The sequence below is a fragment of the Sorex fumeus genome, unplaced genomic scaffold (assembly GCF_029834395.1).
Source record: "Sorex fumeus unplaced genomic scaffold, SorFum_2.1 ptg000037l, whole genome shotgun sequence".
Taxonomy (NCBI): Eukaryota; Metazoa; Chordata; class Mammalia; order Eulipotyphla; family Soricidae; genus Sorex; species Sorex fumeus.
In genome coordinates this window covers 62,603,598-62,628,782 of record NW_026606094.1, presented here as the reverse complement: position 1 = coordinate 62,628,782, position 25,185 = coordinate 62,603,598, and the positions used below count along the sequence as shown (strand labels likewise).

Here is a 25,185-nt window from a genome sequence, read left to right as displayed (position 1 = left end):
TCAGGAGTACCACTCAGCTTGAGTGACCAGGCTTTATAGAGGTCTGGCTTTGTGATCGCACCTGCAGAATAGAGAAAAAAACTGGATGCTTGTGGGAGCCAGTGTGACCAGGGTCCTTGTTGCTTCAGATGGCAGCTTTAGTACCTCATGAAAGGTGAGCCCTACCCATCAGGCCTCCAACTAAGCAAGATCTTGGAAGACTGATACTTGTTTAGTCAAACCTATTTGATTAGTCCCATCCAGCCCATAGTGATTAGCCAGCTAACAGATTAGACCTTTAAAGGCAAGGGATACACTCCTAAAATATCAGATTTTTTTTTTTATAATTTATTTATTTATTGAACCACTGTGGGAAAAGTTACAGAGCTTTCGGGTTTAGGTCTCAGTCATGTAGATACCGAACACATTTCCCTTTACCAATACTCATTTTTAACCCCGAACCCCAATAGACCCCCACCTCCCACCCCTCCCAATTCTTATGAGGCAGATGAGTTCTAGTTAATACTCTATCTACTTTGACTAGATAGATTATTTCGATAGAAGATGCACAATTATTGTTTAGAGTTTACAACCCCCCCCCCCCAATCAGACATGCTGAAACAGCGTTGTGAAATGATATGCTTTCTACAACTTGGTTTAAGAATAAAATGATGTCGCGCGGCCGCTATTGCGGCCGCGCGGTTTTGAATTTCTGCTATTTTACTTATTGACCCTGGAAGAATTTCTATTAAAAGTTAGCTAGTTAAGAGATTGATTTCTATGAAATGAACAGAAACTTTCTCAAAGAAGAAATCCGAATGGCAAAAAAGCACATGAGAAAATGCTCTACATCATTAATCATCAGGGAGATGCAGATCAAAACCACAATGAGATACCATCTCACACCTCAGAGACTGGCCCACATTCAAAAGAACAAAAGCAACAGATGCTGGCGTGGTTGTGGCGAGAAAGGGACACTCCTTCACTGTTGGTGGGAATGCCGACTGGTTCAGCCCTTCTGGAAAACAGTATGGACGATTCTCAAAAAATTAGAAATTGAGCTCCCATTTGACCCAGCAATACCACTCCTGGGAATATATCCCAGAGAGGCAAAAATGTATAGTCGAAGTGACATCTGCACTTGTTTGTTCATTGCAGCCCTCTTTACAATAGCCAGAAACTGGAAGAAACCTGAATGCCCAAGAACAGATGACTGGTTAAAGAAACTTTGGTACATCTACACAATGGAGTACTATGTAGCTCTTAGAAAAGATGAAGTCATGAAATTTACATACAAGTGGTACAATATGGAAAGTATCATGCTAAGCGAAATGAGTCAGAAAGAGAGGGATAGACATAGAAAGATTGCATTCATCTGGGGGATATAAAGTAACAAAGTATGAGATTAATACCCAAGAATAGCTGAGATCAGCACCAGGAGGATTACTCCATAACTTAGAGGCCAGCCGGGTATCCTAGAGGAAAGGGCTATTCAGATAGAGAAGGGAGCACCAAATAAAGGATGTTTGGAGGATCCTCCCAGGAGGGGAGATGCATGTCGAAAGTAGACTATGGACTGAACATGTTTGCCACTCAATGCCTCTTTTGCAGACCACAACACCCAAAAGGAGAGAGAGAACACAGGGGATTGCCCTGCCACAGAGACGGGGGGATGGGGGGATGGGGGTGGGAGGGATATTATCCATGGTGGTGGAAAATGGGCACTGGTGGAGGGATGGGTATCTGATCATTGTATAATTGAAACCAAAGCACAAAAAATTGTAAATCTACAACTTAAAAAAAAATAAAATAAAATAAAGGGGGAAAAAAAAAAACTCACTTAAGAAGAAATAAAAAAAAAAAAAAAAAAGAGATTGATTTCTGTGCCCTGGAGTCGTGGCCATGCCGGAGAGCCGCTCGTGGGGGGCAGCTGGCGACCTCGGTGGGGCGTGGGGGACGGCCCACAAAGCCCCCCTTCCCATGAGGTCCCCGCCGCTTCCCCGAGCCCGGCTCAAACCCGCTTTCCACAAGGCTCCCGTGCGGCCGCCATCTTTCTTTCCAGAGAGGAGCGGGCGGGCCGGTCAACGCCCTTCCCCCTCTGGGCAGGCTTGGTGGCGGGATCAACACAAGTCCATTTGCTTTTCTGCTCCAAGCGGCTGGTTCTCTGTGCTAAGTCCTTGTGCCTCCGGGGCCGTGGCCGTGCCGGAGAGCCGCTCGTGGGGGGCAGCTGGCGACCTCGGTGGGGCGTGGGGGACGGCCCACAAAGCCCCCCTTCCCATGAGGTCCCCGCCGCTTCCCCGAGCCCGGCTCAAACCCGCTTTCCACAAGGCTCCCGTGTGGCCGCCATCTTTCTTTCCAGAGAGGAGCGGGCGGGCCGGTCAACGCCCTTCCCCCTCTGGGCAGGCTTGGTGGCGCGGATCAACACAAGTCCATTTGCTTTTCTGCTCCAAGCGGCTGGTTCTCTGTGCTAAGTCCTTGTGCCTCCGGGGCCGTGGCCGTGCCGGAGAGCCGCTCGTGGGGGGCAGCTGGCGACCTCGGTGGGGCGTGGGGGACGGCCCACAAAGCCCCCCTTCCCATGAGGTCCCCGCCGCTTCCCCGAGCCCGGCTCAAACCCGCTTTCCACAAGGCTCCCGTGCGGCCGCCATCTTTCTTTTCCCAATATCAGATTTTTCAAATGAGTTATCTTAGATCTGAAGACAAAGGAATGATATGTCCAAAGTGTTGATGTAAAGAACTATTAACCAAGAATCCTCTATTCTGCCACTCATATTTGAAGAGATGCACTGTGTGCACTGTCTATGCATTGTTCTCCCATTGTTCATCAATTTGCTTGAGTGGGACCAGTAACGTCTCCATAGTGAGACTTGTTGTTACTGTGTTTGGTATATCGAATATGTCATGGGTAGCTTGCCAGGTTTTGCCATGCTGGCGAGATACTTTCAGTAGCTTGCCAGGCTCTCTAAGAGGGGCAGAGGAAACCAACCATGGTAGGCCGAGTTGGCTGCATGCAAGGCTAACGCCCTACCCACTGGGCTATCGCTCCAGCCCCATTTGAAGTGATATTTTTTTTTTCAGTCAAACATTTGTTGCCTCTAAAACAGCCCTGCAGAAATACTACATGGTCTTCCATGTAAAGGCAGAAAGAAATATAGAGTTATAAAAAGGGGAAATATGAAGCATAATAATGGGGACTCCAGAACAAACTTAAGATTTACCTGCTTTAAATTCAAAATTTGGCCTAATATTAGGACTTGGATATAAGCTACATGTTAACTACAAAGCAAAAATACTTAGTAGAAACTATTATGAAGAGGCAGATCACCACACATAAAAGGCCAGCTTCTATGTGCAAGAAGAAAAAGTAAGAAAAAAATTAAGAAACAAAGCCAAACTTCAAAAGCATCCAAAAATCCTCAAAGAAAATGCCAATCAATTCATTTTTTAAAATACTTCTCTAAATGTCATTGTCACTGTCACTGTCCTCTCTTTGTTCATCGATTAGCTTGAGCGGGCACCAGTAAAGTCTCCATTGTGAGACTTGTTCTTACTGCTTTTACATATCAAACACGCCACAGGGAGCTTGCTAGGCTCTAAATGTCAACATATTGAATATCCCAATCAAAAAGTACAAAGCAGTCGAATGAATCAGCAAACAAAATCCAACTTTCTACCACGTATAAGACACACATTTGAATTCTCATCATAAGCACAGCCTCAAAATGAAAGGCTAAATAACCATCACACAGGTTAATTATAGACTAAAAAAAAATTAGGTCAAGGCCAGAGGGAAAGTATAGCGAGAAAAGTGCTTGCTTTGTACACAGCTGACCCAAGTTTGATCTCTAGCACAAAATGTGGTGCCCTGTTCATAGCCAGAAGTAATGCTTAAGTGCAGAGTCAGGAGTAAGCCCTAAGCGACTCTGGATATGGTCCCCAAACAAACAAACAAACAAACAAACAAACAGAACCAGCAACCCCCCCCTTTCCCCAAATATCCCCCAAAGCAAAAACAAAACCAGAACTGGGATGACTACACCTGTATCAAAGCAAACTGCTCAAACTAAAGAAGGGATGGACATTACATTAATGATTAAGGGGTTAACACATCAAGAGGACTTAGCTCTTATCAACATAAATGCATCAAGTGAAGGAGCATCATCAAGGTAATGAAAATAAAAATGACATTGAGATACAATCTCATGTCGGAATAATGGCCTCTATCAAAGACAGGAAACACCAGTGTTGATAGGGATGTTCTGATAAAAGAGTCCATGTTTATTGTTGGTGGGAATTTGTGTGGTTCATTCTCTATGGAAAGCAGTATGGAGACTTCTCGAAATTTGAAAAATAGAACTCCCATATGACTCAGTAACTCAACTTCTTGGCATCTACCCTCAAAACCCAAACAAATTTTAAGTGATGTATACATACTCACTAATTGCAGCGCTAACAACAATAGCCCAAATTTAAAACACCTCAAATGTCCAGTAACAGAGGAATGGTTAAAGAAATTGTACTTTATATACATATACCATGGACAACTACTCAGCTATAAGAAAAGATGAAATATTGTCTTATATCACAACTTGAATAGAACTAGAGTGTCATGTTGAGTAAACAAGTCGAAGAGAGGAAAAGTGTAGGATGAGATCACTCATTGGCTATATAAATCAAAACAAGGGGATGGAGGGGCAGGAGCGAGAGGGCATTTGTCTTGCACACAGTCAACTTGGGTTGGAACCTCGGTGTTCCATATAGTCCCCTGAGCATTGCAAGGAGTAATTCCTGAGCTCAGAGCCAGGAGTAATCCCTGAGCAACGCCAGGTGTGACCAAAGGAAAATAAAAAAAAAAAAAAGGGTATGGATAATGCTCAATAAAAACAACTCCTGGACTTTAAGAGCAGAGGTTACCCTATTAGAGGATTATGATTAGGTGGGAAGTGGAGTAGTAGAAGTATCATAAGGTCATATAGTGGAAGGTCTTGGTACTTTGGAGGTGCAGTAAATGTACAATGACAATGTAAACATTTGCACTATTGTAATTTGGTTATCTGAAAAACAATAAAATATAGTTCTAATTGATGAGTTACATCAAAATTTAATGCTCCTATTTCTTTGGAAAACACTCAAGAGAATGAAAAGCTAAGACTCACATGGGTACTTTTATTCATAACTATAAAGAACATCTCTTTAAAATTATTTATTTATCATTTTATGTTTTGGGCCCACACCTGGTGGTGTTCAGGACTAATTCTTGGCTCTGTTCTCAGAAATTCCTGATGGGGCTTGTGGAAATAAATGTTGTGCCAGGAATCCGACTTAGGAGGACTGCAAGCAAGGCAAGCACCCCTACCCGCTGTAATATGTCTCCAGTCCAAGGAAATGTATTTTTTAAAACCCCCTCAAAACACAATGGTAAGAATTCAAACAAGCCAACTGAACAACAGAAAAACATCTGAATAGATACTTTTCCATCAAAAAGATATGAAAAATCAATAAGCACATAAAGTGGTGGACATAATTTATCATCAGGATAATGCAAATTAATATGAGACACCACTACACATTTCTTTATGTTGGTTAAAATTAGATTATCTGGTCATAGTTGGAGAGTGTACAGTAAACAAAACACTGGCCTTGCACATAGCCCTGGCACTGCATATTCCAAGTCCCCTCAGGAATGAAAGCCCTTGGCACAGCCAGGTATGACCCCAAAGCAAAAACAAAAACTGAAAAAAAGAGGAAACAAGGAAACAAAAAAAGAAAATGTGTGGTCATGGGCAAGAGAGATATTACAGGGGTTAGGGCATTGTCTTGTGTATAGTCAACTCCTATTTGATCCTCAGCACCATATGAGTCTCCAGAAAAATGTTTGGACTGACCTTTAGCAACAGGGTCTCTGATTACCACTTGGTGTGGTTCAAAACCTAAAACAAAACAAAATAAAAAACCCAACACAAAAGTTCAAGATAATAAAATGCCTGTTCACATCAAATGTTGGTTAATATGCAAAGCTGATGAATTGCCGTATGTGATAGGAAAGTAAAAGAAAACTCATTTATTTATTTGGTACTTAAGTAGTAGATTAACTATATACCTATCATAAGATCAAACCATTCACATCTCAGGTGCTCACCCAAAGAAATAAAAGTGCTAGGGGGTATAGTGCCACCAGCAAGTCAACATGTACCTGTGGGGCGAGTGCATCAGTGCCTGATGGTGCCTTCAGGCTTCCAGATGCCCCCAAATTTCTGCTGTGTCTTTGGCCAGACCCCAACAACTTGGGGTAAACTTTACCAAGAAATTATATGGCCAAAAGTTTGGTATGTGGGAACCACACCACAAACCACCTCTGGCTCAGCTATATAAGCTCATTTATTGGCTTTAATTCAGTGACCCATAAATCTCGAAAGATATCAAAAGATGGAGTTAGGGCAGGTGGCACTTATGTTAGGTATGGGCCCAAAACACAACCTGTGACTGAGATCTCCAAATCTCCTTGGATCGGGACTGGGTCTTCTTCCCCCAGGTCCCCAGTTTTCCAGTAGCTTGGCAATCACATCCACAAACTGCCCCGAGGGCCATGCAATCTTATGAACGGCCAAGACCCAGAGACTATAAATTACAGCTCCTGGAAGAGAATGACACAGAATTTCCTGGACATTATATTCTATCCATGACAAGCAATACAAAACAAATCATCTAGCATTGCCTTTTCAGCAAGTTTGAATGGTGGTGGGACGGGTGTTGAAATATCAAATGTAACCAAAGAAGAGAGAGAGTATGGGGGAAATTGCCACACAGTCAAAGGAAGGGTTGGAACTGGGGTTTTGTGGGGGCAATACTGGGGAATTTGGTGGTGGAAAATGTGCACTGGTGAAGGGATGGTGTTTGATGATTGTATGACTGAAGCTCAAACATGAAAGCTTTTTAACTGTATCTCATGGTGAATCAATAAAAACGAGAAAAATTATAATAAAATAATGAAATAAAATTAACTGTAGCACTGTAGCACTGTCCTCCTGTTGTTCATCGATTTGCTCCAGCAGGCACCAGTAACGTCTCACAACAAATTGTGATACTTGTTGTTACTGTTTTTGGCATATCGCATACTTCACGAGGAGCTTGCCAGGCTTTCCCTTGCGGACGAGATACTTTCAGTAGCTTGCCGGGCTCTCTGAGAGGGGCAGACTAATCGAGCGTGGGTGGGCAGTGTGCAAGGCAAAAAATGCCTTACCTGCTGAGCTATCATTCTAGCCCCACTTAGAAGTAACACCTCAAAATATTTGAATTCCCAAGGTGTTATTCTGAAGTGATTTCCTATCCAAATTCATTTCCTAGAGAAAAATTAAAGGGTAAGACATGAACCTAAACTATATCGTTGAAAATAATCCTGTGGAAATTAAAATGTCTGACAGCCCACATTACTGAAGGCTCAGAAATACCAACTACTCCTGACATAAGAGGTGAAGAATAATCCTGAGACCTCGATGTCATAAGTATACAGTCTGGTGATGAGGAGGAAGAGTTGGAAGGCAAGAAGAAAGCAATGAAAAGCTATGGTAAATGTGTTAAACATTAACTAGTTAAATGTGGACACTTTTTCATTAATTTTTCTTGATTAGCCATATTTTCAAACAAGTTTACTTTAAAAAGAAAAATCTGATTTTCAGTAGAATGCATATTGGGACAAAGCCTCTCCAAAGCTCAATAGGAATTCTGCAGACTTTTTTTTTTTTTACATGTGCTAGGATCAAACCAAGGAATTCACAGGTTCAAGGCAAATGTCTCATCACTGAGTCACATCCCCATCCCTCATCCTGAGTTTTCGAGTGAAGACTCATTCAAGTCATGACACAGGCATCAACCGTCAATGGCTCTCACACAACTCAGAAGCCACATTAACCCCACACATTTTTTGAAGTTTGGTTTTCATTACTATACTTAATAGTCCATCCACAAACTGATTATTCAAATTTTATGGACTTCTAAAGCAAAATCCTTAATTCAAGATGCATTCAGTACCCTCGTCTTACCACCTCGTATGACAACTTAAAACATAGATTCACTTGACTTCAGTATTGAGTTCCTAAACAACAAAATTCACCTGGTTTTTAAAAAGTAACATCTCTGAGCCAAGAATTTACTAAATTCTGAATCACCAAATGGATTCCCAGGTTCCCTCCCATCACCTCCCACCCCTTTCCTCCTTCCTGCCTCTTTGGCAAGCGCTTTTCTTCTCTCGCTCTTTCTCTCATTCTCTCTCTCTTACTCACTCTCTCTCATTATTATTATTATTACAAGCTTTGACATTTAGGAATATACACAAAACTGTCTAATGTGCTATAAACGGAATACATAAAGGCTAGAAAAGCAAAGCTCCACTGGGGTAATGTAGGGAAGATTTCTGATTTTATGAAATTTCAGGGTGGACTTGGGAGACTGGATTAGAGTTATAGAGACATGGGCTGTGGAATGAGTGGTACTTAGTTCAAATCACGGCTCTACTTTTTACTCTGTGACCTTGAACAATTTCCTTCTTCATCTCTTTATCAAATCTGCCAGCTGTCCAGAGAACTGAGATAGCCATAAAGGAAAAGCTCCTCTTTCAGCAAAAGTGTGGAATGTGCAGGTACTGTGGTCTCATGAACAACTGAAGTTGTGCTTGTGAGGGGAATCACTGGTGGTCACACTGATTGTGGGTCAGTCAAGTCATGGGCAGAACAGGCAAGAGGGCAGAGAGCACTTGGAGGCCAAACTTAGTTGGGTGTTGATGCAAATGTCAGTGGAGTATTGTAAGTCCTGGAACAAAGGCTGGATTTAATGAGAAGCACTGAGCAATCTGCTCCAGAATCTTTGGACCAGAGGTAGGCAGTCATGAAAATAAAATTAACATTCTGAATAAAAAAAGAAAAGTGATGTGGATTTCATGCACAATTCAATCAGCTTAATCAATGCTGAATAAATAGTAGTACTCCTACATTATAAAAAAAAGAAATAAAAGTGTTTATTTACAAAAAGACTTTCATTTGAATGTTCAGAGAAGCCATAAATATAACAAAAAACTGCAAACAAATCAAAGAACTCAAATGAACATCAATATAAATGAACTCTATAATGTATAACATACAATCAAATACCATTCACCCAGGAAAAGAAAAATAATATCAGCAATATCATCAGATACTATCAGCAGATACATCCCACAAAACTGAATCTCAAAACATTTATGCTATTTTAAAGAAACCATACATAACACAAATCATAGTGTATGATTTTATTTATATAAAGTTCTATACAATAGAAACAATTTATAGTTTATGTACATTATATATAAACCATACAGTTAAGATGTTTTATACAAACTGTATGTTAGTATAGACATTAGTTTATGGTAGTACACAAATAAGTAGTCAGGAGTGGGGAGTTTGTGGTCAGAATGGAGTAATAACCAAAATGTAAAAATGTAAAAAATATTTGGAATGGTTGGTTGATTTTCTTGATTGTGATAATGGTTTCACAAGGATACATACATGCCAAAACTTTTCCAATTATAAATATAAATAAATAAATAAACAATAATAAATGAATATTAATAAGTAAAATTTATTATAAGTCAATTTTGGATGTGGGCCAGTCTCTGTGATGTGAGATGATATCTCATTGTTGTTTTAATCTGCACCTCCCTGATGATTAAAGATGTAGAGATAAATGCTATTTTCTAAGAGCAGCAAGTTTCAAGCCCTCTTGGTAAAGTGATAGGATGCTACTAATTAGATTCATAATTTTATAACATGTTTTCAAAAATTTTTCAAAATAAATGTTTGAGAAATTTATCTATGTACATGAAATTTAAAAAACAGAAAGAAGCACATATATCACATCATACTGCAAGGAGAATGTGAGAAAAAAGACTTATAAAATCAATCAGAAGTTTCAACTAGGAAAGATGAGAATGACATGTGGCCTCTTGTGGACAAAATCAGAATCACAAGGTTTTCTGATACAGATTTGTTTTATGCTAGATCTTCTCTTCAAAAAACTAAATTTTTTATGTGTGTTAGGTATTGCATATGAGTCAGGCTTATTTATTTTACAAAAGTTCAAGTATGTCACCTGAATTCCGACAATAAGAATGTGTCTTTGTATGCATACATGTTCTCTAAGATTAGAACAACCTATGCTTACCCATCAGTATCATGTTTTAAGTAATAAAGTTTTTATTAAAGTAGATATTACATTATTACTTATTGATAATATAAATGAAAATCTCTGATTTTATAAATCATATACATGACTAATAATTTAAATGGAAAAAACTTAAAAGGCTTATGAAATGTGCCTATTACTACCATTCACAATCAAAGTATTATAAAATTCATTACATAAATGTATATATTATTGATCCAAGAGTCTAAAACTGATGTACGAGTCATAAAGGTAAAAAAAATTTTAGGTATGGAGATGTGGTTCAGAATAGTAGCAGGACACCAGACGTTGGTTTATAAAGGCCAAATATTCTCTACCCCTCCACATGGAGTGACCCTGACCGAAGAGCACTGAGGGTATGGCACCTGATAACAACTGGCAGCAAAAAAACAAAAAATGAACAGTAATTGCTTTCAGGCTTAAAATAAGGAAAAGAGGGCAGGAGAGATAGCTCAAAGAGTGGAGCACACATTTTGTATGCTGGAGCCATGGGTTTGAACTCTGGCACCATATGGTTCCAAGCATCCCTGAGCGCAAAGCTGAGAGTAGCTGCTGGGCATTACTGGGTGTAGTCCAAAAATAAAATGAGGTCTGAAGAGACATAGTACAGGGAAAAAACAAGCTTGCCTTGCATGTGTCTGACCCCAGTTTGATTCCTCGCACTGCTTATGATCCTGTAAGGGTGAAACAGTATGACCCCTCCACCTGCCCACACTCTCCCCACCCCTCCTCCCCACAGCCTGCAAATAGACAAATAGAAATTGTTCAAGACTCTCCAAGAAACAGAAAAAAAAGATTCTCGAAGTCAAGGACTCTAAGCAAACAGATTAAAAAAATTTTTGTTGATGTGTCATCTTTTACCAATAATTGCTATAATGATAAGGGAGGCAGTGCAATTCATTCCTCTGTGTTTTCAGATGCATCAAAGTTGGTATGATAGATTTTCAATGTACTTTTGTTGTTATTATTTCTTCTAGGAAGTACCAATTTGCAAGAATTCACTAGTACTTCCTCTCTTCCTGCACAGTTTTCACAAAGCTAAAAGCCAAACAATTAGGTATTTGACCAAAGAAAGGTCAACAGGAAGATAGGTTTTTACTTGACACTTTGCTGGCATTTTTCAGATTACTTCACAATTCCATGCACAACCATAAATCACCAGGTAATTAGCTTGGACTTTGAAATTGAGGGTGCTTTAAAACATCCTTTACAGAATTGCTAGGGCAGAGATAAGGGCCTGACAACACCAGCTTGTTTCTCTCTCACCAGTGGTGGTCATGGGCCTGAAATAAAGGTGGGCAACAGGAAAAGAAAGGAGAACAATGAAAGGCTGTGAGCATTTGAGAGGGCCTGCATTTGACTGCTGGTCAATTAACAAGGGTAATATACTCTCAAGAAGCCTGTAAACACAACGTTCTAGTGCCCACAGCAATCATGGGGGTGGGTAACCTATGAGAACACAAGCTCCCACTTCTGCCCAAAGGTTGCCTCAGACAGACTTCTGGTCCTTTGGTGACATGCTCTCCATGATTCAGTCCTGTGGTAATACAATTCCTATTGCCTGTAAACTTTTTATTTAAGATACAAAATGCTTTCATCTAATAAAAGCTGGTGGAAATGCATTAAAAATGAATAAAAAATTTACTATTTACCTAAAAACTTTTACCATTCTTTTTATATGTTTCCAACTCTGGGCTACCAATTTTTAACTGATCCTTTATAATAGAAAATCTCTATGGTAATTGTATAAGAATACAGTTTTTCTGTCTTCGGTACCTCAATATAATACTGATAGCCAATTAAATTGGCATTCTTGTGTACCAAGACTAGTTCCATAGTTGAACAATGTGTAATTACTATTAGGTTACTTTACCTATTTAAGAATACTTTTTTGTTTGTAAAATGGGATGACAAATAGCAAAATATCAGGTACTTTGTGTCCATATTTAATAAATGGACCACCTCCTCATCCAGCAGTTCTTTTTAACTTATAGAAGATCTATTCAAGCATGTAACTTTTAAGGCCTTTTTAAAGGGAAAGAACATTCAAAATTTAAGCTCTTTGTTGAGATGAGATCACCTGTACTAACCTAGGAATATAGCACTCTATAGTACAATGTTTTCTTTTTATAAGCTGGAATTGTTTTATTTCTGCTTTTAACTAAGTTAAGAAAGAAGCTAACTACTGGAAAAATAGTAATAAATAAGAATATAATAATGAATAATAAAATTATTTATGGTCTTTCTATAATTTTTTCCTTCACTTAAACTTTAGTAAGCTAATACTTTTGGGGAAATTTACAACAAAAAAGTAAACAATGAAAAGCATAGTAGACAAGAAGAGAAAATGCTACAATAATAAGCTCATCTTTCTTCCAGAGGTGAATAATAGCTTACCTAGCCCAGAACACTGATCAATAAATAGTATCTTAGGGATGCCTCATTTAGTAGCAATTAGGAAAATTGATATTTAAAAAAAATAGGAATTGTATATTTGTGAAGGAGTTCAAAACTAAGGAATAATATAAACTTACTGAGTTATTCATATCATGAAAAATATTTCACTATATTTTAAATATTCTATTATACTTTTAAAGGCTTAAAATGCTATGCTAAGTAATAATGACAAGTTCATTTGTAAAGCAAAATCAATTGTCTATGTATATAGTAAGATAAAAATTAGCAGCACAAGAGAACAAAAGTAAATCTATTATAAGCCTACTTTGGGGTATGGTTTGAGTTTCTTTACCAAAAATGCAATGGGTTATGGAAAAGAGTATATGTATGTATATATTAATAAATATGTGAATTTTTGTTAAGTTGACCAAGATGAAGTTTACCATTCTAGTTGTTTTATTGCTTTTGGGCCACAGCTGGTGGTGCTTAAGGATTACTCCTGGCTTTGGGATCACTCCCGGCAGGGCTTAGGGAACTATAGGAGGTGACTGACATCAAACCTAAGCCACATACAAGGCAATATCCTAGCCACTGTCATGTCTCTCCAGCCCCATCTGCTCTATTTTTAAGATCCTCCTGGATCTGAGGGGTGAATTGCTTTTGTGTTATTATTCTTTCAATATTCGGGTTTAGATTGCTATTTGTGTGTATGTGTGTGTGTGTGTGTGTGTATAAGTATGTGTTTGTTGCTATCACATATGCAATGCAAGCATCTTACTGCTATCTAGTTTCCAAACCATAAACCATTTTTAGAGGTATAATATAGTGCCACCGTGTACATTCATATTGTTTTACAACTAATTTCCGAAATGTTTTCTTCAATCCATACTGGTACTGTACACTCTTTAAATGATAGCTCCCCTCTTCCCTTTCATCTCAGCACTAGACAACCTCTGCTTCTGTCTATAAATCTGACTATTCTAGCTATCTCATGTAAGTTTAATGATACAATAACTATATCTTTGATTCTGTCTAATTTCACTTAGCATGCCTTCCATGTTACAGTACATAAATTTTCTTTTCAAGACTCCTATTCCATTGTGTGTATATAAGTGTATATTTATATGCATGTGTTTTATTTATATGCATGTGTATATTTATATGCATATGTATATTTATATGCATATGTATATAAGTGTATATTTATATGCATGTGTTTTATTTATATGCATGTGTATATTTATATGCATATGTATATTTATATGCATATGCATATGTACAAACATATGTATGTTTATGTATCCACATATATAAACCATGTTTTGATTATCTATTCATCTGTTTATAAACATAATTTGATTTATTTCTACCTTTTCAGTATGCTACTAGTGTGAACACTGAAGTACAAATACCTGTTTGAACCCTGTCTTAAGTATTTTGTTATATACCCAGAATTTGAATAGCCTAATCATGTGGTAATTCTATTTAAGTTTCTGGTTTTTTTTTGGTCACACATGGTGGTGCCCAGGGCTTATTCTTGGTTCTGTGCTCAGGGCAGTGTTGAATCATATGCTGTGCTGGTGGCATTTTGAACCCTTTAATATTGTAAGTAAATCTTTGTGAAGACTATATTTTTAAATTTTGCTGAAGAGTTACAATGATCTATTTTTTTCCCCTTAGATTCTCTACAAGACTCTAATAGATCAAAGTGGAAATAACAATACCCTGAAAAAAGTTAGTGTCCAAAATGTGTCTGCCACATTCAAGGCCTATGTCTCTGGCCCAAGGCTAATTTTAAGAAATACGCTAGATTTTACCTTGGTCATTAGTGAATATATAATCTTGAGGCAACATACATAGCACAGTGACTGTAAGAATGAGCTAGAAATTGTCTTGGTCCAGGTTCTGGCCTCACTATTGTTTGCTTTCAGAGAAGTCCAGCCTTTATGCCTCAATGTGCATGCATCCTAGTGTGAGATGTAAAGTCATTAGGAAAATTAATGTTTTTAATATCTTCGGTTTCGCACAGTGATAGAGCATTTGCCATGCACACAGCCAGCCCAGCCGAGCTGGGTTCGATTCCTCCACCCCCCTCGGAAAGCCCGGCAAGCTACCAAGAGTATCTCGCCCGCACGGCAAAGCCTGGCAAACTACTTGTGACGTATTCAATATGCCAAACACAGTAACAACAAATCTCACAAAAGAGACAGACGTTACTGGGCCCTCGAGCAACTCGATGAACAATGGGAGGACAGTGATGGTGACAGTGACAGTGACAGGGGTTTCTTGTGAAGATGAGCTGTTATCATTAACTTGTTCTTCATTACACGCAAAATAATGATTTACTCATGATTTCAAGAGAGATTTTGAACCCTTTAATATTATAAGTAAATCTTTGTGAAGACTATATTTTTAAATTTGCTGAAGAGTTACAATGATCTATTTTTTTCCCTTTAGATTCTCTACAAGATTCTAATAGATCAAAGTGGAAATAACAATACCCCGAAAAAAGTTAGTGTCCAAAATTCTAATGAGAAGTCTTACCAATGTGAGCTCTATTAAAGAGACTTAAAAAGTTGCATGGTGCTTTTTGGAAGAGTTAGTCTGGGTGTTGTTACCTTTGCTCTTCTGGCTAAATTCCCAGTAAGGAAATCCCCTTGTAAAAATCCCCTTTAAGTTTCCAACTATTATAGTGTTGCTACAAATAGAAAAGAAAAAAAAACTTAAAATTTAATTCCATAAATAAATAGAAAGAAAGATATTTAACTGACACCCCAAAATATATATTTGTATGTATATGTGTGTCTGTATGCAATAATCCAACTTCAACTTTAGATAATTACTTCTCAGAGCTTAACTTATTAAACAAGCCTACAGATTAATGTTCTATACTACTTTTCCTACTTTTCAGTTCTCCAAGTAGTAAAAATATAATATAAGGAGACTTGGAAGAAGATTACCAAGGTGCATCATAGTGAGGAATAACAGTGATGATAAAGAAAGGCTCATAAAGGCTGCAACAAAGCAGCTCTGTCTCTTCAAAGAATAAAACCATGATGGAAACCCTTCTCATAATTAGCGAAGGGCCTTTGTAAAAGTTCTTCATTGATGTGGTATAGCTGAGGCTCCTTAATAATAATTATTCCTTATATTTGCATACTCCTTTTAACATTTCCAAAAACTTTCCCAGGGTTTATCACAGAATCAGTGTGAGCTTCCTCTGCTCCCCCAGGGGCCTGCAGGTGTTTACTGCCATGATTCCTTGTAGTGGGACAGCATGGGGTCTGCAGCTTTGGCAAGCCAGGTTGGAACCAGGAGCAGAGTAGATGCCCCTAGCTTGTGGCATAAACCTTTATCCATTTAGTTTAAGTCCTGCTTTCATTTTATTTTCCCCCTGTTTGTGTGTGTGTATATATATATATATGTATATATATATGAACTTACCAACTTATTCATGATTGGGTTTTAGGCATACAATGCTTCAACACTTATCCCCTCACCAGTGTCCACTTTCCTATAACATTTTACTACTTTTCAGCACCACCTCCTCCTGGCTGAATGATTCCCTTCCCTTCACAATGCCCACTCTCCCATTCCCCAGCCCCCTGAAGTGAAATATTTCCTCCTAAACATCATTTCTCATGTTCTTTAAGTCATCTTTTTAAACTAGACTAATAAAGCAAAATTTGTTTTTAGCAAGCATAAATGAAAAGATTCAGAAAAGAGCACTTCAGATCTTGAACAATTCTGTTCAACAATTGAACAGATTACATAAACAAATATATATTGGGTATTGACCAAGAATAAGCTACAGGGTTGTATAGAAGAAGCAAAGGATAGATGTGATTTTAGTGTTGATGGATGTGAGGAGTTGAAAACTGCAGATATGTTGCAATGTGGTTATATATATATATATATATATATATATATATGATGATTGCCTATATATTAGACACACGTGCGTGCATGTGCGCGCACATACACACACACACACAGACACCCCTAGGTTTTTACAAGAAGAAAGAGTAAATAGCCTGCATCCCTATCTGAACTGGAACTCTAAACTTAAAAAAATTCATGATAGAGTCATGATTTATTATATTTAAAATCAGTTGTGAACCAAGAATGTGGAAGTTATAAATATATCTGCTCACTTACCTTCTCCAGTGCAGCTTGAACAAATGATTCACTTTCTGTATCCAGAGCAGATGTAGCTTCATCTAAGATCAGAATCTTGGGGTTTCGAACTAAAGCTCTAGCAATTGCGATTCTCTGTTTCTGTCCCCCACTCATTTGAGTTCCTTTATCTCCTACCAAGATATTTAATTTCTAATGGAAAATAGGAAAGAGGACAGAAACAGAAAGCAGCATGATTAGAGCAGGAAATGGCAATCAATCACAGGTGTGTTAAACACCAACTTAATCTAGCTGATTTTGACCTTTAATTTTTCTTTGTAAAAGCAAATAACGATAATAAAAGTCTAGTGAAGAGAGAACCTAAGAAAAATTTGGCTATAACTAAAAGAAATGTATATATGATAGCCAAAAGTTTGAGGAAAAATTAACAATAATATGAACTTTTTTTTGTTGTTTTTTGGGGCCGTATCCGGTGACACTCAGGGATTACTTTGACTCTGTCCTCAGGAATTACTCCTGGCAGTGCTGAGGACACTATATGGGGGCTGGGGGTTGAAACGGAGTAGGCCATGTGCAAGGCAGACACCCTACCCATTATACTATCACTACAGCTATTTTTTTTTTTACCATATGAGCCTGGCAAGCTATTGAGAGTGTCTCGCCCGCATGGCAAAGCCTGGCAAGCTACCCCTGATGTATTCAATATGCCAAACACAGTAACAACAAAGTGTCACGGTGGAGATATTACTGGGCCTGCTCTAGCAAATCCATGAACGATGGGAGGACTGTGACCGTGACTGTGATGAGGTGTTAACACACTAGGTATTACTAGATATTTGTTCTATGATTTCACATAAATGTTATAATACAGTGTTATAGTACATTAAAATAACAGTTTTTAGAAGTTTTGTATTCGCAGCAAAAGTAGAGCAAAGTACAGAAATTTCTATACATTCCCTGCTCTTCGTGTGTAGTCTTAACTGTCAACAATTTGTTACAACTGATAAACTTACATTTGATATCTCATAATCACCTAAAGTACATAGTTTACATTAGGATTTATTCTTAGTGTTAAGCATCTTATATTTCAAATGGAAAATGCATAATTTCATGATTTCTTTATTGTGCAGACATCAGTAATTACACAAACACAGGCATAGCTTATGGCACACGTAGATAATATGGTCAGGACCATTGAGACCACTGTCTTATTCTAGGTCCATCAATGACTGAATTGTTCATGGACACATACTGAACCATGCTTGCTGTCTTAGTTACTGTAGCTTTCTGGAAAGTTTTGAAGTGAGTGTAATCCTTTATTTTTCTCTTTCAATATTATGTCAGCTATTCTGGGTCTTTCGTCTCCATATCTACTTTAGAATCAGTCATATTTTTACAAGATAGCTTTCTGGGAGTTTGGTATTTCATTGAGTTTATAGATCAAGTTGAGAAGAACTGGTATCTTGGCAGTATTGATGTTTTTAGCACATGAAGATGGAATGCCTTCCACAGTTACTTATTTTGTTCATCATAATTCTGTAGTTTTTCTCTTATAATTTGTGTGCATATTTTCTTGGATTTATGTTCAAGTATTTCATTTGGGGGGAGGGGCATGGTATTGTATTTATTCTATGTCAAATTCCATTATTTATTTTTGATTTACATAAAAGAATTGACCTCGTATCCCAAAGCTTTGCTATAAATACAGTGACTGTTATTTTGGTCTATGGTCTTTTACATAGTATAATTTATTTTTTAAAATACCATCTATATTGTGTGCCAGTAATTAACTCCCATTTATTGCTAAGTAATTTCCCACTCAATATGGACTGTATTGGGTTGATAGATTTACTGTAGCTAAATAAAAACTTCAAAAATCATAGTTGTTAGATTTAAACTTCAGGTAATCAATTATTAGTGTAAATAAAGAAATAATTTTTATATAATTTTGGGGAATATTTTAAAAATGATTATTTATCTCATATACAAAGTTAGCTGGAAACCACATATTTCATTTGAGAACTTTGTATAAATTTATATGAAGCTATTAATATCAAAAATAGAACGGTACTTTTTTAATCTTTTTTTTAAAAATTATTTTTAGTGAAACACCTTGAGGTACAGTTGTAGATTTACAATTTTTTTGTGCTTGGGTTTCGATTATACAATGATCAAATACCCATCCCTCCACCAGTGCCCATTTTCCACCACCATGGATAATATCCCTCCCACCCCTATCCCTCCCATCTCACCCTGCCTCTGTGGCAGGGCAATCCCCTGTGTTCTCTCTCTCCTTTTGGGTGTTGTGGTCTGCAAAAGAGGCTTTGAGTGGCAAACATGTTCAGTCCATAGTCTACTTTCAACATGCATCTCCCCTCCTGGGAGGATCCTCCAAACACCCTTTATTTGGTGGTCCCTTCTCTATCTGAGCTGCCCTTTCCTCTAGAATGCCCGGCTGACCTCTAAGCTATGGAGTAATCCTCCTGGTGTTGATCTCAGCTGTTCTTGGGTATTAATCTCATATTTATTTTCTTTATATTCCCCAGATGAATGCAATCTTTCTATGTCTGTCCCTCGCTTTCTGACTCATTTCGCTTAGCATGATACTTTCCATGTTGTACCACTTGTATATAAATTTCATGACTTCATCTTTTCTAACAGCTACCTAGTACTCCATTGTGTAGATGTACCAAAGTTTCTTTAACCAGTCATCTGTTCTTGGGCATTCAGGTTTCTTCTAGTTTCTGGCTATTGTAAAGAGTGCTGCAATGAACAAACAAGTGCAGATGTCTCTTCGACTATACATTTTTGCCTCTCTGGGATATATTCCCAGGAGTGGTATTTCTGGGTCAAATGGGAGCTCAATTTCTAATTTTTTGAGAATTGTCCATACTGTTTTCCAGAAAGGCTGAACCAGTCGACATTCCCACCAACAGTGAAAGAGTGTCCCTTTCTCACCACATCCGCGCCAGCATTGGTTGCTTTTGTTCTTTTGGATGTGGGGAACAGTACATTTTTAACATTATAGTAGCACTGTAGCACTGTTCTGTTGTTCATCGATTTGCTCGATCGGGCACCAGTATTGTGAGACTTGTTTTACTGTTTTTGGCATATTGAATATACCAGGGGGAGCTTGCAATTCTTTGCTGTGTGAGCAGGATACTCTCGGTAGCTTGCCGGGTTCTCCGAGAGGGATGGAGGAATTGAACGTGGGTCCGCCGGATGCAAGGCAAACACCCTACCCACTGTGCTTGCACTCCAGCCCGACAAATTTATTTCTAAAATATTTGTAAAATTATATTTGGAATAAAAGATCCAATTGCTTTATAAATATCATCAACAAAAGTTATTATTGTTAGTTTTTTTAAAAAATTTTAACCAATCTTATAAGTGTGGGGTGGTATTTATCACATTATGATTATTAACTTTCCATATCTCTAGTGTCTATTAATGTAAATGTTCATAAAGTTCAGCTAATTCAATTTTAGTGAAATGTTGTTAAGTTTTTATTAAAGTTTAAATTAATCAATTTACTTTTATTATTTGTAGGGTGGGGGATAGGGCCACACCCATTGTTGCTCAGGGCTAACTCCTGGCCCTGTACTCAGTAATCTCTCTTAGTGGTGGTTGGGTGACCATCTGTGAGGCTGAAGATAGATCAAAAGTGAGTCAGATGTGTGCAAGGCAAGTGCTTTACCTGCTGTACTTTCAGTCCCTTAGATTTTACTTTTATTACTAATCTTTCAGACAGTGTTCTTTATATATTCTAGATCCATGTCCTCTATCACATTTGTATAGTATGATTTTTCTTTCACTGTCTTATGTTTTATTTTCTAAATGATTTTTTAGAAGATGGCTTTAATTTTGACAGAATCCAGTTTATCAACTTTTTAAAATAGTAAGTGACTCTTTTTTAAATTTAATTACCGTGAGATAGAGCATTGCAAAATTGTTCATGATTGCATTTCAGTCATACAATGTTCCAACACCCATCCTTCCACCAGTGTTAATTTCTTACTGTCCCCAGTTTGCCTTCCACCCCTTAAAGCCACCCCCCACCCCAGTCTGCCTCTATGGCAGGCACCTCTCCTCTCTCTTTCTCTCTCTGTCTGTCTGTCTGTCTGTTTCTCTCTCGTTTTAGGCATTATGGTTTGCGATACAGATGCTGAAAGGTTATCATCTATATCCCCTTACCTGCTTTCAACACTCAGTTATTGTACAGAGTGATCATTTCCAACTAGTATTGTCACAATGGATCCTCCTCTATCTTAATTACCATTCATCTCCCACACAATTGACCAACCAGTGACCAGTCCTCCTGGCCCGTTTTCTCTGGAATTAATGTTTTTCTAAGAAAGGTTTCTACCTTAAGGTCACAAAGGCTTTCCTCTAAGATTTATTTTGAGATTTAATAGTTTAAGTTTTATATTTCATCTAATTTATCCATACGTTAATATTTGTGTATGGTATGAAGAGTTACATTTCACTTTTGGGTGGGATTTCTTATAAATAGCTAATTGTTCAAGCACTATTTGTTGGGAAAATCTCTTTCCCCTACTGAATTATGTGGACATTACTAAAAATCAAGTGACTAAATACATGTGTCTATTTCTGGATGTACATTATTTTGGTCTACAGATATTTATATCCTTCTTTATGTTGTAACAACTGTCTTAATTGCTATAATAAAATTTGATATTATAAGTCTCCTGAATTTCTTGTTCTTTTCTCAAAATTGTTTTGGTTGTTATTGATCTTTTAAATTTTCAAATAAGTTTTGGAATCAATATGTCAGTTTCCAATTAGACACACAAAGACTATTAGGGCTTTGAGAGATAGTAAAGTGGTTAAGTTGGTTGCCTTGCACTCAGCAGGTCTTGGTTCCATCTTCTGCACCACATATGGTTCCCAGAGCACTTCCAGGAGTGATCTCTGAGCGCAGATCCAGGAGTAACCATTAAGCATGGATAGGTGTGGCCCCGAACCCCATTCCCCCCAAAAGGACTATTGAGGATTTTGATATAGCATAAAATCTATAGATCAATTTGGGGAGAATACCTATTTTAAAAAACATTGAACCTTTAAGCCAAATAATAAAACACACTATTTAGATATATGATTTATCTCAGCAAGATATCTAAATTTTCACTTAGAAGACTTACTGTTTCTTGGTTTATTTTATTTTGGGGACACTCAGTCATGCTCAGGGCCTATATAATCCTGGCTCTGTACATAAAAAAATCACTCCTGTTGGGACTCAGGGACCTTATGTGGTGCTAGAATTGAGCCTGGATTGACTGTGTGCAAGGCAAGACTCCAGCCCCAAGACGGCTTTCATTAAATTCATTCTCATTTCATTTTATTAAATTCATTCATTATTTTTATATTCTAAAACAAGTATTTGATAATACAAGCATCTTAAAGTAGAGCTGCAATTGTACTCTGCAAGTATTGATATAGTGCATTTTCATTTTTTAGTTCCAAATAGTTTTTAAATTTCCTCAAAACTTTGATGTCACTTTGATGTATTTTATGTATGACATAAGGGCCATACGCTGAGGTGCTGGTGGAGCTGGCAAGGCCAGGGAGTAAATCTAAGCCTAATGCATGGAACATATGTGCTCTACAATTTGAACCATAATTCCCAGCATGTTTTGTTATCTGAGGCTTTGTTTCTGCTACTTTGATTTCTTCTGTAACTATTGCTACTAGAATAGTAGTCTAGTTTTCATAGTTTCCAGTCTAGTTTTCATAATCATAAGTCTTACCAAGGGTAACAATTTCTTGTAGAGTGAGTTTTGTTAGTTTGTCTTTCAAAGCATTGACTCTCATGTAAGCTGTTAAATTTATAGGCATAATAATTTTCATAGTATTCTTATATTAATGTCTTTGTATAAATAGTGATGCAACTTCTTCCATTCCTGATATTGTTAATTTCTGTTCTCTCTTTTGGTTTTGTGTAAGTCTTGCTCACATAGTTTTATTGATTTTATTGATGTTTTAAAATAAACATATTTTGGTTTTAATGACGGTTTCTAATGTTGTTTTAACTTTTTCTGTTTCACTCATTTGCGCTCTAATCCATTATTTCCGTCTGCCTGCTTGTGAGGCTTTTTTTTTCACTTGATTCTCAAAATGAAAATGATAGATTAGAGTTATTTTTATTATTTTATTTATTTTAAAAAAATTTTTATTAGTGAAACACCATGAGGTACAGTTGTGGACATTACAAGTTTTTGTGCTTGGGTTTCAATTATACAATGATCGAACACCCATCCCTCCACCAGTGCCCATTCTCCACCACCAATAATCCCAGTATCCTTCTAACTCCCCCAACCCCTTTATCCTATCCCGCTTCTGTGGCAGGACATTCCCTTTTGTTTTCTCTCTCCTTTTGGTTGCTGAGTTATTTTTATTTTCTAAAACAAGTATTTGATAAAAGCATCTTAAAGTAGAACTGCAATTATATTCTACAAATATTAATATAGTGAATTTTAAATTTTTAGTTCCAAATAGTTTTAAATTTTCCCCAAGACTTCCTCTGTGAGCCATAGATTATTTAGAATCTATATTACTTAATTTTCAAATGTTTCTGAATTTTAATATATATTTTGTTATTATCACTCCGGCCTTTAATTTATATAATTTAATTATACTATTCTTTTACTCTTTCAAGGGTTTTTTTCTTTTTAAAAATCTTTTTTAATTAATTAATTTATTTTTTATTAGTGAAACACCATGAGGTACAGTTGTAGACTTACAAATTTTTGTGCTTGGGTTTCAGTTGTACAATGATCCAGTACCCATCCCTCCACCAGTGCCCATTCTCCACCACCACTAATCCCCGTATCCCTCCCACCCCCCTCATCCCCCCATCCCACCCTGCCTCTGTGGCAGGGCACTCCCTTTTGTTCTCGCTCTCCTTTTGGGTGCTGTGGTTTGCAAAAGAAGCATTGAGTGGCAATTATGTTCGGTCTAGAGTCTACTTTCAGCATGCTTCTCCCATCTTGGGAGGATCCTCCCAACACCCTCTATTTGGTGCTCCCTTCTTTATCTGAGCTGCCTTTACCTATAGCGTGTGCAGCTGGCCTCCAAGCCATGGAGTAAACCTCCTGGTATTTATCTCGGCTATTTTTGGGTGTTAGTCTCCTATTTTGTTACTTTATGTTCCCCCAGATGAATGCAGTCTTTCTATGTCTGTCCCTCTCTTTCTGACTCATGAAATGACAATTTTTTTTGTGGGGGGGGATATCAGGCAATGCTCAGGGGTTACTCCTCGCTTTTCACTGAGGGGTCACTCCTGGCAGTGTACAGGGGGCCATATGGGATGTCAGAGATTGAACCTTGGTTGTCTGTATACCATACTGTTTCTCTGGTCCCATGAAATGGCTATGGTTTAAAAGTATGTAAATGTTTTCTTGCATCTGGATCACATTTTCCTGTTTCTTTTAATATCTTGTTATTATAGGATGTATGAAATACTGTGAATAATATGTTGGACAGATTGAGTTCTGTTTTCTTCTGAAAAATTGAATTTTAATCCTAGTAGGAAATTCAGATACTGACTGACCATCTTAAACTTGTATGATATTAGTTTTATACTTTGTTAGGGTAGATACATAGAAAACCTCAAAACTTGGCAGCACCCAATCTCTAAATTCTGTCTCTAGGGATCTTGTCCTGGCTTGGTTTTAGGCTTTGTTAGGGCAGGTCTAGAGTGAGCCTTACTCAGAGGTGTGTTCTTTATTTCTAAGGTGTGTCTCTTGTGTGTGTGTGTGTGTGTGTGTGTGTGTGTGTGTGTGTGTGTGTCTTAGTTATATGCCTGGTGTATTAAAAGGGTGTTAGTGTGATCTCTCCACTCTGGCTAGGCTGTACTTTCAGCATATGCACAGCTTGACTTCCAGTAACTATTCTACTTTCAGCCGTATAACTGCAGTTCCTGGTTGACCACAGACACAAAACCTCAAGGATTCTTACAGAGACTCTTTCCCTCACCTGTAACCCTATGTCAAACCAAAACATCTTATTAATTACCCAGTTGCTTAATTCAGCCTAATTTTCAAGGTTTTCTGGGTTTTAGTTTTGACTAAATTATGTGTCAGAATGTTATTCTCAGGCAGAATGCTGTAAATTTTATTTCATTTCTTTCTTTTTTGCCTTTTGGGTCACACCTGGCGATATACAGGTGTTGCTCCTGGCTCTGCACTCAGAAATCACTCCTGGAGGTGCTGGGGGACCATATGGGATTCTGGGAATTCAGGTTGGTCACATGCAAGGCAAAAGCCCTACCTGCTGTGCTATCACTCCAGCCCCATAAATTTTATTTCTTTATGAGTTTCTTTCACTCAGAAATCAGTCAGCATTACCTTGAATTCAGTGCTTGGAAACAACTGTGTTATGCTTCCTATATGTTAGCCCGCTCTTTAGTTATTTATGGTAAAAGGTTAATAAGTATCAGTTAAA

General features: G+C 37.7%; 1 protein-coding gene across 1 annotated transcript in view; it reads right to left on the bottom strand.

The window, feature by feature from the left end:
* The window catches only part of ABCB5 (ATP binding cassette subfamily B member 5), a 172,966-nt gene that overhangs the window by 73,738 nt on the left and 74,043 nt on the right, over positions 1-25,185 (bottom strand). The window contains 1 exon segment of the mRNA XM_056118701.1: positions 16,744-16,914. Coding sequence (XP_055974676.1) covers positions 16,744-16,914 — 171 coding nt within the window.